At 39.1% G+C, this 14,233-nt stretch overlaps 1 protein-coding gene across 5 annotated transcripts in view; it reads right to left on the bottom strand.

The window, feature by feature from the left end:
- The window catches only part of NR1H4 (nuclear receptor subfamily 1 group H member 4), a 44,202-nt gene extending 31,368 nt beyond the window's left edge, over positions 1-12,834 (bottom strand). For 2 of the 5 annotated variants that reach the window (XM_020803342.3, XM_078376072.1), the window contains exons 1-3: positions 8,430-12,834; positions 7,996-8,124; positions 4,971-5,112 (exon numbers count right to left, since the gene is read on the bottom strand). In XM_020803342.3, the coding sequence (XP_020659001.3) occupies positions 4,971-5,055 (85 nt within the window). In that variant the 5' untranslated portion in view covers positions 5,056-5,112; positions 7,996-8,124; positions 8,430-12,834. Of the gene's footprint in view, positions 1-253; positions 4,763-4,970; positions 5,113-7,995; positions 8,125-8,429 lie in introns of those variants that run through there. The other 3 variants (XM_020803343.3, XM_078376073.1, XM_020803344.3) reach the window with 2 other exon arrangements.
- Positions 12,835-14,233: the final 1,399 nt, after the last annotated feature.

Below are 14,233 nucleotides of genomic sequence, written 5' to 3'. Positions count from 1 at the left end.
TCATAAGCTCAGAGCAAGAAGAATCACAACAACCCTATCAGAAACTATTGCACAAGATAGTGAAGATCTTCATAATCCAAACCAAACTGGGCTATGCAAACAAGCACCCACGTTGTGACATATAGCATGGAAAACAATGATGAAAATCTTCAATACCCAAACACCCATTTCTACATACATTTCTGTGGAGCTGAAATAGCTTTATCTAGTATTTAGAGTCACAAACCACAAGCATTCTATGGACATTTCCTACCTTTTTTGTCTGAGAGTGTCAATCTGACCATTTACAAGGCAGTTCCAGAGAACCAGTTCCTTTATAGTATGGCTTTCTCCTATTGCTTTAACATTCCAGTACTTGACTCAGAAGTGAAAACTAAAACTTCCTCTAAGACTAGCCAAGGAAATACTAGGCCAGAGGTTATGCAGTTTACTGATTAACTTTGTTATGAAAAGTCTGTTTGGAAAATGCTATGTAAAATTTCCTGTACCATTTGATATCTTCTAGATCATTGGGGGAGGGAACAGCACCAAGTTTGCATGAGGGAGGGAAGACAGCTGCTCCATCAAGACCCCCTGCTATAAGGATTCTCCTCTGAGATTCTCATCTCAATATTCTTCAAGAATAATTGTGTGTCAAAAATAGCCCTGAATTGCTGGCCACACAATCTGTTCTGCTCTTGGATTTGATCAAGAGTGTGGGAGTGTTTCCAGGAAGATCTTGCTCTTTCTCACAGTGCCAATGTCAAGGCAGATAGAGTCAGAAAAGAAGTCAACAGCAAGGACAATGAATCTATTCCTTTCTCCCCGTTGAACAAAAAGATCTACATGTGGAAGCAGTTCAGAGACAGGGAATATTACTTTTTGGACTACAACTCCCAGAATTCCCCACCTAGCATGGCCTAGCTAGCTTTGTGAAGGGTTCCTTCCCTTCTGAGGCTGTAAATAACTGTTTTCAGTACTGTTCATAAAAAGAGGCCTCATTAGAAGAGGCACTAAGGACCAGTACTACGAATTCTTTGGCTCATGCCCTGACTAGAGCCAAGTACCCCTTTTCATTACTATCCTTTGGTATGGCGCTGTGAACACTGTACTTCCCACCTAGATTACCTCTAATGCTAACCCAACAGTACTGCTGTGATGTCCAGGTACTTTTACACATGCACCACACCATATGTGTCCCTGACTCCCAATGCTTTAGAATGGGATGTGATCCACCACTCTACCTTTCTGTGCAATGGGCTGGCACCTGAGAGTGGGTTGGTGGAATCTAAGGTGATGGCTGCCTGGTTCCAATGAAAATCAAGTAGTAGTTTAGTTTTGAACCATAAGCACTAGCTAGCAAGGGACAGGCCAAAGCAGAATTACTTGTTGCCATGGTGGCTGTGTCATGTGGGGGAAACGAGAGTGAGCACAGCAGCAGCAGCATTTGAGGGAGGAGAAACTTCAAGCCATCACTGCACTAAGCTTGAAGGCCAGTCAGTATTCACTTTCAGCTTTTCAATGCACCTGGAGTTTGTTTGCCAGGGCTTAGAATATTTTAGCTATTATGCCTTTAAACAATTGCCTTTAAATAGCAATTCAGTTGCTATTCCAGCTGAAATTAAAAGCTGGGGCTACAGATACTTCATTTGTTAGTTTTCTGGTTCCATGAAACAGTCCTCTTTATATTATTGCTTATGCATACTGTATTTTTGTTTGCAGAATGGGGACTGCATTGACTTTGCCTCTTCTTTCTGTTAAATTATTTTACATTCACTATGTAGGCCCAGTTTAAATATTGGTCTGTATTCTTTTGACCCTGAAAACTCTTTCTGGCCTGTTTATTACGAGAATCTATGTTATGAAAGCAACAATCCAGATGCTCTTTTTTTTATGCCAGATGCAGCCTGATCTCAAGCATGATATGATCCTATTGTTCAACCATTTTCGACATTTAAAACACTGGAGTCTTCGCCCTCTCTGCAAAACAAAGACAAGGAATTGATCTTGCTTGCCCCTTTTGTAGAGCCACTAATATGCTTAGTTTTTGGCTGTCTAAATGTGGTGTTTGTTTACTATTCACATGGTTTAAACCGTCTTTCACCAAAGAAAAGAGTAGCTAAACCTTTAATTCTAATGTTGTTTAAGAAGAGAGTACAGACCGGTGTTTACCACATAACCTAAGGCTGTGTCACAGGGAAGTCTCTAGATCTGGTTTGTGGTATAAAAGTGTATGAAATGGAAACTGCCAAATTGCCCCCATTCCTCTCAGATTTGAAAGTATAACAATAAATACACATATTTAATTATTCAGTGCCTGTCAGTGGCAGTGAAACTCTAGTTCCTGAGGTAACTGCTTCTTTTTACCTCATGGGAGATAATGGCCCTCTTTTGCTGGTTTACAAATGAAATGCACAACAAAAAGAGAATAAAAGTACGTCATATCTTTTAGATATTTAGTAAACGTATTTTTTATTGTTCCCTGATAAAAAGATATTATTGCATTGTACAGGGACACTATATAGAAGCTGAACAGTTACTATTGTTTTACCTAACAAAAATAATACATATACTAAAAACTAGTTATCCTAATTATCCCAAACTACTGGCTGAGCTGGTAAAATGTTCTGACAGGCAGGGCCTTCATTGTGGAGAGACAGTGCCATACCAAACTATGTACTACTGTATATGGGAAAGGCAGGTAAAAGCAGGTAAGTGTGGAGGGCAACTGTTTGGATTACCCTATTAGCCACAGAGATAAATTTTACAGGCACATATGGGTTCACAAGACCCTTGAGTTAAAGTTCCTATTTTCCCACATCATCACCTCAATCTATTTAATGAAAACTTCAGAGCATGCAGGTGGGGAAAACTGGAGAGAGACCAAGAGGGTCTGAAGACTGGCAAGCTGCAAGAAGAAATAGTCCTGTCATGGGAGGGAGAAGGGATTGGGAAATCCCATTATTCCATTTCAATTGGGGTTCAGGCCACACCGCAGGACTGAGATAGTTTTGGTTGCTTTGCTTGATGATCTTCTTCAGGAAGCTGACTAAGGGAGTGTGACTCAGTTGGTCCTCCTGGATCTCTTAGCAGCCTTTGATACCATCGACCACAGTATCCTCCTGCACTGGTTGTTGGGTTGGGGATCAGAGGCACATCATTATTTTGGCTCCTATCCTTCTTTGAGAGCCAGCACCAGAGTGTTCAGCTTGGGGAGGTTATTTTGTCCCCATGTGTACTGCAATGCCGTGTCCCACAGGGCTTGGTCATCTCTCCACTGCTATTTAACATCTATATGAGGCCACTGGGGGAGATCGTTTGGAGATTTGGAGTCCACTTTCATGAATATGCTGATGACACACAACTCTACCTCTCCTTCTCATCTTCAGCAGCACAAGCTGCGCAGATCTTTGAGCCCTGACCGGTTGCAGTTATAGACTGGACAGAGGCTAACAAGTTGAAATTTAACCTTGATAGGATGGAGATCTGTTGTTGGGAGAGACTCCTGATGGACTAGGAGGCAGCTTGTCTGGTCTAAATGGACTCACACTGCCCCTGAAGGATCCAGTTTGCAATCTGGGTGTGCTCCTGAACCTGGACCTCTCAATGACAAATCAGATCTCAACCATGGCCAGGTCTGTCTTTTTTTTCATCTGAGGTAGCTTGTACAACTTCACCCCTACCTTAACATGAAATTCCTAACAACACTGGTTGATGCAATGGTAATCTTGAGGAGAGACTATTGCAATGCTCTTTATGTGGGGCTGCCTTTGAGGGTGGTTTGGGAGCTGCTGCAAATGCAAAATGCAGCAGCCAGGCTGGTGTCAAGAACATCAAACTATGATCATATGTCACCTGTCCTGGTGCATTTGCACTGGCTGCCTGTATGCTACCGTGCTAAATTCAAGGTGCTTATGCTGATTTCTAAAGCCCTAACTGGTTTAGGGTCTTGTTACTTGTCTGAGCACCTCACCTTCAGAATGACCACCTGTACCCACACCTCACATACAACTCAAAACCAGACCTTCTCTGTGGTAGCTGCATGATTATGGAACTCCCTCCCAACTGAGGTACAATTGGCCCCTTCCTTCCTTGGCTTTAAAAAAACAACTCAAAACTTGTATGTTCTTACAGGCCCTTCATAGCCTCACCCAGAACTAATTCTACCTATATTCCATGAATTCTGGTAAAATCGCCCCTGTTTTGCCACCATATATTGTGCTTTGATTTTTTAAAATCTATATCTATATCTATTAGTTATTTTATACTTAGAGATTGGCTTTTCCTTGTATGATGTTTTATCAGATTATTACTGCAATTTCAATATATGTTTATGATATTGTAAGCAGCCTAGAGTAGTGGCCTAGCCACTAAAGAAAGAAAGAAAGAAAGAAAGAAAGAAAGAAAGAAAGAAAGAAAGAAAGAAAGAAAGAAAGAAAGAAAGAAAGAAAGAAAGAAAGAAAGAAAGAAAGAAAGAAAGAAAGAAAGAAAGAATGAATTTGCATTAATGTTTAATACATATAATATTACCTAATGTGACACTGGATTGCACTCTACCACACCTGCCTCTTGGAAGTTCTGGTTATGAGTTTATTCAGTTTTGAATTTCACTTGGAACCGTGGAAGCTGCTCTGGGCTGAGTGAGATCAGGGGTTCATCTGTCTGACTACTCCTGAACCTACAATGACTGGCCCCCCAGATTTCACACAGCAATCTCTCTCACACACTTCTGCCTTAAGATGCCACAAGCTAGATCACATGCACTGCCACTGAGCTACAGTCCATCCCCTGCTTGTATGTTCTGGTTTTATTCTGTTACTTAGAGCGGTATGACAAGTATAAATTATAACATACAAATAAACCAACTGTGGGAATCAGCAAAACCTGAGCATTTTTCAGAAAAATATAAATAGCTTGAAGAAAGTTAGCAGGAAAATAATAGCATTTCTTCCCATGCTATTATTTTGGTGCGAGCACATTTTCTGATTTACCAAATAAATGAGGACCTTCGGAAAGAGAAAATCCATCTCCTGGAGGTAGCTGAGGATGTTCTATTAGGTTCATCTCTGAAGCCATAGAGTCTTTTTACTGTGAGAGGCGTTACAATAAGTTATGCCAAATGCTGACAAAACCCTAAAAGGACAAAGAAAAGGACAAACAAAACCCAGTGAGTTAGGTGGAGCCAGAGATTGGGAGATCAATTTCCCACGATGCCTCCAAGAAGAAGAGCCAGCTTGTTTGGTCTTTGGCAATTGGAACAGTCTCAGGGCACCCCCAAAAGAAGGAAATGGTAAACCATTTCTCAGTACTCCCTACCTAGGAAACCCTGGAAGGGGTTGCCATGAATTATGATTGACACGATGGCACACAATTGTTGTTGTTGTGGTTATGATTATGATTATATATGTTATGTTGCATCTGCCAGGACTGTGCTATATAATTTCTCCCACTCTACTCTATAATTCACAAGTTTACCATGACAGTTTTCAACATGTAAATCCCACCAGTTAACAGCTGACAATTGTTTAAATAAAAGGACAAATTTTAGACTATAAACTAAATAGGCTTAACAGTATTAAAATTCAATTTCTTTTATTATGATGGCAAGAAAATCAACCTCTAAATGTCAGTGATATAAATCATGATTCCATTATATTTTGTAAGTTCCATGAGTGGGTTTTAGTGCAATTTGGACTAAATTGTTCAGTTAAGGAAAAAATGCCATTTTATGATAATGCTTCTGTTTGTTTCTGCCAACGAACAACTTTTTGTGAAAATTTTGTAACAGTATTTAAAACTGTGACAGTTTTTAATATGAGAAAGTTGCTGTCTAGAATTAACTATACCACTTTGCCAGCTGATTTCTTCGTTTTATTATAGAAATGATTATACTGTCCTTCAACAGAAATTTCCAGGTTGGGTTTGTCATTTCAGTTTCCATGAAAGACTCATTTTCCAGGATTATCTATTTTATTCTTCACATAACACCAGAATCCCTAATTAAAATATAGCAGACATTGTCCATGCACAGATAAAATAAACAGTTTATTTAAAATGCCAAACATATTTGCAGAATGTCACATTTACTACATACGAATGGGGCCCTCTTAGCAAACAAAGTGAAGATGGAAAGACAAAATCTGAGAAGCATGAATGCACAGTTATCTGTTCATAAGCTTTAGCCATGCCACCTTCATCTTCCTCTGCAATGCCTAAAGGTGTGTGAGATAATTTTAAACTCCAGACTTAACAGCCTTATATGGCCTCCCTTGTTATATGATAAAGTAGATTACTTCACATCATTCAAAGTATGGGAAGCCACTCCTGCTGCATCTGGGGCCCCTTCTGCTTGTCCTGCTGGGTCTGGCCCTGGACCTCTGTTGAGAAGTACAGTCTTGACAGTGCTGCCAGCAATATATATGTAAAAACTGTCTAATTTAGTCCTGTAGAATTGTATCTATAGACTGAAATATATGTGTGATATCTTTCATCTTCCTACAGAAGGAATCAAGCATCCATGGCTATGATTTGGCAGTCGGGGGGAAAAAGAGGGAAGATAATTTTTCAGTACATTTTTGGACTATTATCTACAGAAAGGATACATTCAAATTGCTCTAAATATTGCTGGCAACAACCCACCAGCTTGATTCATATATATATAATTTATGGGAATGTGCAATACTATGACAATTTTGGGGATGTGCTATTTATAAGTAATTAAATTACAGCTAAGCTTCCTTGTAATGTTGAACATATTGGCTGAAATCTTGTTGCTTAGTGTAATATGTTGCAACTAGAATAGGCACATTGAGCCCATGGGAAATCGATGAGTAAACTCCATTGATTCAATTGGCTTACCCTAGTTGCAGCTTGCTGCACTAAGCAACAGAATTTCAACCACTGCTGTACACAGGACATATAAGGTAATCTTCAAAACAAATAACTAAGCAGCAATATTTGAGAGATGACAGTCGCTGTGTACAAACATATCCTGAATTCACAACAAGAAAATCTCTGTTCTATAAATGCCTTATTATGGCAGGATGACTTCCATTTGTTTCCATTGCATATGTGCATACATACACACACACATACTGTAAAACATACTTTGCTGCATAACGTGTATATCTAATCTTTCATGGGGTAGCAAACTTCACCTAATGTCCCCATGTTATAGCTGCTCAGAGTGGTTGTACAGACCAGATGGGCAGGATATAAACTGAATAAATAAATAAATAAAATAAATAATATACTGAAGATTATAATTATAATCTTAAGGTTTTTTTTTCATTTTTAAGGTCTGTTCCTATGTATAGTCTTCATTCATGTTGCCTTTATATTTAACATGTTTTCAAAATAAAATAAAATCACATGGGAAGTTGGAAATAAAGTTGAAAAAATAATGAATCTCTCTTAGACTACTTGCACACATAATTAATTCTGACTCTTCATTGAATGTCAGCTGTATGCCAGTGTAAGAAAGGACTGAAAAAATCAAGCTGATAGACCAGTGTGATTGCTGCTGGAATCAACACCTATCTGGAAATGTACTAATCAGGATACTGTGATAGATCTTCAAGAGGAAATGAAACAGTGTAAACAATTGAAACTCATTTTTAAAGTTTCCTTTAAAGAAAAGCAAAAGGATCTGATAAATATATTTCATTTGAAAGATGACTAGGTGTCCCCAGTTTTATTCAATTCTCTCACTGGGTCACTCACATTTCATCAACAATACACTTTTTAATCATTCAGGTGATGAGAACTCATTCCAAAAAATTTTTGATGTGTGTTTTATTTCCTTTTGTCTTCCCCCACCCCCCAGGCTCATGTAAAGTACATATTGCTGCCAAATTCTGGGTTTGGTATTTAGGTATAATTATTCCTAAATAATTATACATAGTTGGTTTTATTTTGGGAATTTTGAACAATAGTACAACAGAGAATAGAGAAAACCTATTTGCAACATACACCTAGAGGCCTGATAGCATTTCTTGTAATGGGAAAAATTCTTACCGTAAGCTGGCTCAAAAGCGTAATTCTTATAAAGCATGAATTCCGGATATATTCATTCAATATTTAACAATGATGTATTATGACAGTAGGGAATTCTGCTTTTTCTGCTACTCCTCACAGATTAATGATCTGAAATCACAAAAGTCACATTCTAGCATAGATGCTAAATCCATAATGAACTTTCTTCACTTGATTGCATGAAGTACTATTTTAAGAACATTATTTACCAAAAATATTTGCCTAAATAACTGTAAGAATAAATAACAAAGCCATGTTACAGACTTCATCTCTAGATAATTCACTTGTTAAGCTTTTCTATGAAATGAAAACTTAAGTTTCTATACTGACCAAAGACTAATATGATCAATACATAAATATATCAAAGATATAGATCATTTGATCCAAAACATATAGTCCACTACACAGTGACTTACACTTGGTTTCTTCTTAGAGTTTGCTAGTAGTAGATACTGGCTTTGTGAATCAATGCTTCTGCACTCAGCTCAGAATCCAAATGACTTTCAAATGGGAACATTTTTGTTTTGCTTTTCTCACTTTTTTCAGAAGCCTTCCGTGATAACACGCTGACTTTAGGCTTAGCCCTCTTCTTTTTATTGGCTCAGCGCTGCAATGGAGAAAGATTACTCATTAACAACCCTTTCTTTGACAAACTGTCTAAACAGACTTGAAGTATGGAGCCTTATTTAAAAAGCAGCAACAACATCAACATAAGACACAGCATACTGCCTTGACAGGATGCGTTTCATATTGGGAACTTCCCCCCCCCTCTTCTTTCACCATCTATTTATTCTACCAAAAAACCCAAACCAAACCAAACCAAAACAAAGGAAGGGAAAAGAAGAAGGAAAAAGAAAAAAAAGGAAAAAAAAGGGAAGAATACAAAATACATATGAAAGAAAGCTGTCCATATGTCCAAAAGACATTTTGTTTTGAGTTGGTGCTGGTAAAATAGACACTCAAGTACAGTGGTGCCTCGCAAGATGAATTTAATTCATTTCGCGGTTAATGTTGTCTTGCAAAAAAATTGTCTTGCGAAACTCGTTTTCCCATAGGAATGCATTGAAATCTAATTAATGTGTTCCTATGGGCAAAAAAAGTCAGAACAAAGTCAAATTTGGTTTACAAAGGGTTTATTAAATGCTCTTTAAAGCCATACATATTGTGCAGATGATTTCAAAAATTTCCATCAATTTTTTTTAACTTTTTAAACATCATAGAAAAACATTTAAAAATCAGCAAATATGAGCCTCGTGGCGCAGTGGTTAAAACACTGTACTGCAGCTAAAACTGTGCTCACGACCTGGGGTTCAAATCCCAGGTAGCCGGCTCAAGGTTGACTCAGCCTTCCATCCTTCCGGGGTCGGTAAAATGAGTACCCAGCTTGCTGGGGGGACAATGTGTAGCCTGTATAATTAAAATTGTAAACCGCCCGGAGAGTGCTTGTAGCGCTATGGGGCGGTATATAAGTCCAAAACAAAAACAAAAACAAAACAAAGAAAAGGAAAACATTCATCTTGTGAAGCATGGCCATAGGAACATTTGTCTTGCGAGTCATCAACCCCCCCTCCCAATTGCCAAAACCAGTGTTGTATTGCCAATATTTTCATAAAGGGGACAGTTTCTTTCAAAACAAATGGAGTAGTGCCCAACGTCATGAAATGTCATATTGCTGAACCAAGCATAATTTTTGATTTTAAAAGATTTTAGATACTGAAGCTATCTCAGATTTCCATTGGTTACTTTATCCTGGATAGTAACATTTGGTGTACCCCATTAAATCAAATTTAGTACTTTCTAATGGGCATTTATAAGCTATGGTTGTTGGTTTCAGTTTCTATGAAGATGTAATTAATGGTATTAAAGGAGCAGGGGTTGCTGAGGCAATGGCTTGAATGTGGATACCAAATATGTTGTAGCTGTAAATATTGCCACACAGTTCTTCTGGGACAACTATCAGACTATACTGTCAAGAAAGCTCCTACATTTCTGGACTAAGATAAGCAAAATACTTATACTTCACAATACTTATATGGAACTAATGCTAAATGGAGTTTTGGATACTGGGCGATAATAGAATCATAGAATAATTAAATTGGAAGGGGTGTATGAGACCATTGAGTCCAACCCCCTGCTCAATGCAGGAATACAGATGAAAGGATATCTGCTAGTTGGTAGTCTAAATTTCTCTTGAATGCCTCCAGTGTTGCAGCACTCACCACCTCATGAAGTAATAGATTCCATTGCCATACTACTCTAACAGGAGGTTTTTCCTGATATTCAACCAAAATCTGGCTTCCTTTAGCTTGAGCCCATTATTGCATGCCCTGAACTCTGGGATGATTGAGAACATATCCTGCCCCTCCTATGTATGACAGTCTTTCAAATATTTGAAAAGTGCTATCGTATCATCCATCAGTCTTCTTTTCTCAAGGCTATACATGCACAGTTTTCTCAGGGCTTGATTTCAGCCCCTAATCATACTTGTTCCTGTCCTCTGAACTTGTTCCAATTTGTCAGCATCTTTCTTGAAGAGCAGTGCCCAGAACTGGACACAGTATTCAAGATGAGGCCTAACCAGTGCCAAATAGAGGGGAACTACTACCTCGCGGGATTTGGAAACTATACTTCTATTAATGGAGCCTAAGCATTTGCCTTTTTTTGGTAACCATATCAGACTGTTAGCTCATATTCAGCTTGTGATTTACAATGACTCCAAGATCCATCTCAGTCGTAGTATTGCTGAATGAGGTATCCCCCATCTTGTAACTGTGTGTTTGGTTTCTTTTTCCTAGGTATAGTACTTTGCATTCTCGAATGCTTTCACGGTCGGGATCCAATGGTTCTTGTAGGTTTTTTTGGCTGTTTGGCCATGTTTTGAAGGTTTTTCTTCCTAACATTTCACCAGTCTCTGTGACCGGCATCTTCAGATGACAGTAGCCAGAACTCTGTCTGTGCTCTGGTGCAGTTTTGTGGGATAGTTGAGTATTTATAGCTGTGGGATCAGCTTTTGTCTTTTTCAAGAGATTGGGTGGTTATTGGGTGATTATAGTGATCAGCATGTTTTTTGTTGTGGGTGTATTGTTATGATAAAGGGGAGAGATGATATGCCACTGTAATTGATGGGTTGTCGTTAGCTGGTCTTTTGTGTGCAGTGATCACCGGTCCTTGTGGCTGGGTAGAGTTTGTTGACCTTTTGCGAGCTGTATTTTTCAGTGCTGGGAGCCAGGCTTTGTTGAGTTTCAGACTTTCTTCTTTTTGTTGAAGCTTTGCTGGTGTTTGTGGATTTCAATTTCATTGTTTCCTGAAACAAGCTGGACATGAAATTGTATTTCAAAATACAGAAATACTGGACAACACCAGCAATCATTATGTTAAACTGCACAGGGAAGCCATCGAAATCCACAAACACCAGCAGAGCTTCTCTGAAGATGCCGGCCACAGAAACTGGTGAAACATTAGGAAGAACAATGTTCAGAACAAGGCCAAACAGCCTGAAAAACCTACAACATCTGTAGTACTTTCCTGTTGAATTGCATTCTGTTGTTTTCAGCCCAGTGCTCAAGCCTATCTGGATCATTTTGAATTTTGTTTCTGTCTTCCAGGTTATTAACTATTCCACCCAATTTTGTGTCATCTGGCAATTTGTTTAGCATTCCCTGTAACCCCTGATCCAAATCATTAATAAAAGTGTTGAAGAGTATTGGGCCCAGGACTGAGACCTGGGGAATCCCCATTTTTCACCTCCTCCCAGTTTGAGAAGGAGCCATTAATCATTACCCTCTGCTTATGATTCTGTAGACAATTGTGTATCCACCGGACACTTGTTCCATTCAGCCCACACTTAGTTAGTTTGCTAATCAGGATATCATGGGGCTTTTTAAAATCAAAAGCTTAACTTTTTGTTTGTTTGTTCTCATGTCCTCTTTGAGCTTTTCATAAAGCCACCACGCTGGCCTCTTTTTTGCTGTTTCCCTCCTCTTTTTTTGCTTATATTGTTTGTAGTTGTGCCTTTAGAAACTGCCACCCTTCTTGGACTCCATTTCTCATTAGGTTCCCCTGCCATGGAATTTTATTTATCCTTGTTCTGAGTTCATTAACACTGGCTTTTTCAAAATCCAGCATGTATGTGTGGCTACTAGATATGGGGATACAGTGGTGCCCCGCTTGACGACAATAATGCGTTCCAGCAAAATTGCTGTAGATTGAAATCGTCATCAAGCAAAAGTAAAAAACCCATTGAAATGCATTGAAAACCGGTCAGTGTTTTCCAATGGGGGAAATACCTCATCGTCCAGTGAAGATTGCCCATAGAGAACCACTGATCAGCTGTTAAGAATCGCTGTAATGCAAAGCTTCTGTCTGGAAAGCAGCCATTTTGAGAAGGGAGGGAAGACATTTTGCGGAGGGAAGACATTTTGTGGAACCGGAAAGCAGCCATTTTGAGAAGCGAGGGAAGTCATTTTGCGGAGGGAAGCCATTTTACGGAGCCAGAAAGCAGCCATTTTGAGATGGGAGGGAAGCCATTTTGCGGAACCGGAAAGCAGCCATTTTGAAAAGGGAGGGAAGCCATTTTGCGGAGCCGGAAAAAACAGGCTCCTAATCAACGTAAAGCGGATTTCCCCCATTGGAACCGTCATTTTGTGATCGCAATAGCGATTGCAAAAATGTCATCGTCAAGCGATTTTGACGTCATGCGGGGTAAGCGTCTAGCGTGGCACCACTGTATTTGAATATGAATATCCCCAGCCAAGCTGGCCTTAATGAGGGTCCGGTCCCCAGGACCCGACTGTCCACTCATGTGTCCTACTTCAACTATGGTCCCACTCGTACTGCCAGTGATGCCCAGAGCTTTGCTGTCTTCCTGCTTGGATGGCCACTCAGCAGCCATGGGGGCAGACTTGTCCTCCCGCCCCCTGCCTGGAGTGGCCAGCCAAGCAGAAAGATAGCTGGGATGGGAATATTTGTATTTGTACTTGATTCTAACCAATAGAGGCGATTGTATACAAATACAAATATCCCCATCTCTAGTGGCTACACTCTGCTTTGGTTTCCTTTGAAATCAAGAATTCTAGTAGAACATGGTCACTCTCACCCAGAGTTCCCTATTGGTTAGAATCAAGTCAAGGATAGCTAGTCCTCTAGTTTCTTTCTTCACTTTTTGCAGGAGAAAATTATCAGCCACATAAGTCACAAGGTACTACACTAAAACAAACCCAAACAGAGCATCTATTGGCTGAAATTCTGTTGCACAACTTCACATGTGCAGCATTACCAGGACATCACCAGCAGTGGCAAGTTGCCACAGAATAAAAACTTGTGAGGGGATTTTGGGGTGTACATGATTTTGTCACATTGTGTATAATTCACATGCAAAATGCACTTTAATCATTAAATAGCAGCAATTTCTCACTACTGTTGATGTCATCACTGTTGCACATGTCACACAGTACACCAGGATTTAAGCCACTGAATAGAACAAGAGCAAAAATTCCCTCTAAACCGTACTTTTAACCTTTTCAACTTAATTTCTCATACCAATCATCAATGCTGGAAACTGATGGTTAAAACAACTAAGAGTGGCAACTATAGTTTATTTAATAGGTGTCCAGTCCCAAAGTCAGATATTGTAGCTCTTCTGAAAATCTCATTGCTTACAATCATTCTCTCCTCCTTAGAGAGCTCTGTTACAAAGGGCCAGAGTTGTTGATACCATTACTACTGTGGCATATTCCTACCACCCTTAACTAAAACTTAAGCCAAACAGAGATGGAAGTCTTCCCATGTTCAACACAGTTTTTACACATCTCATATATTGCCACAACATGCTATAATTATGTGCCACCAAGTCAATTCTGTATTAACAAATAAGCTGAACCCAATTGACATGATGTTAAATAAGCATAGATGGATTTAAACATCATCCTCATCCTCATCATCCTCATCCTCATCATCGATGATGATGAAGATGATGATGATGATGATGATGATGATGATGATGATGATAATAATAATAATAATAATAATAATAATAATAATAATAATAATAATAATAATAATAATAATAATAATAATAATAATAATACAAAGAAAAGTTTTTAAAAAGTGGAGAAAGAAACTAGAGGATTTGCTATCCTTGACTTGATTCTGACCAACAGAGATGACTTGGTGGAGGAAGTGGCAGTAAGGGGAACTCTAGGTGAGAGTGACCATGTCCTTC

This window comes from Pogona vitticeps, chromosome 5, assembly GCF_051106095.1.
Source record: "Pogona vitticeps strain Pit_001003342236 chromosome 5, PviZW2.1, whole genome shotgun sequence".
NCBI lineage: Eukaryota > Metazoa > Chordata > Lepidosauria > Squamata > Agamidae > Pogona > Pogona vitticeps.
Note: the sequence above shows the minus strand (reverse complement) of the source record. Positions and strands in the feature narration are given on the sequence as shown.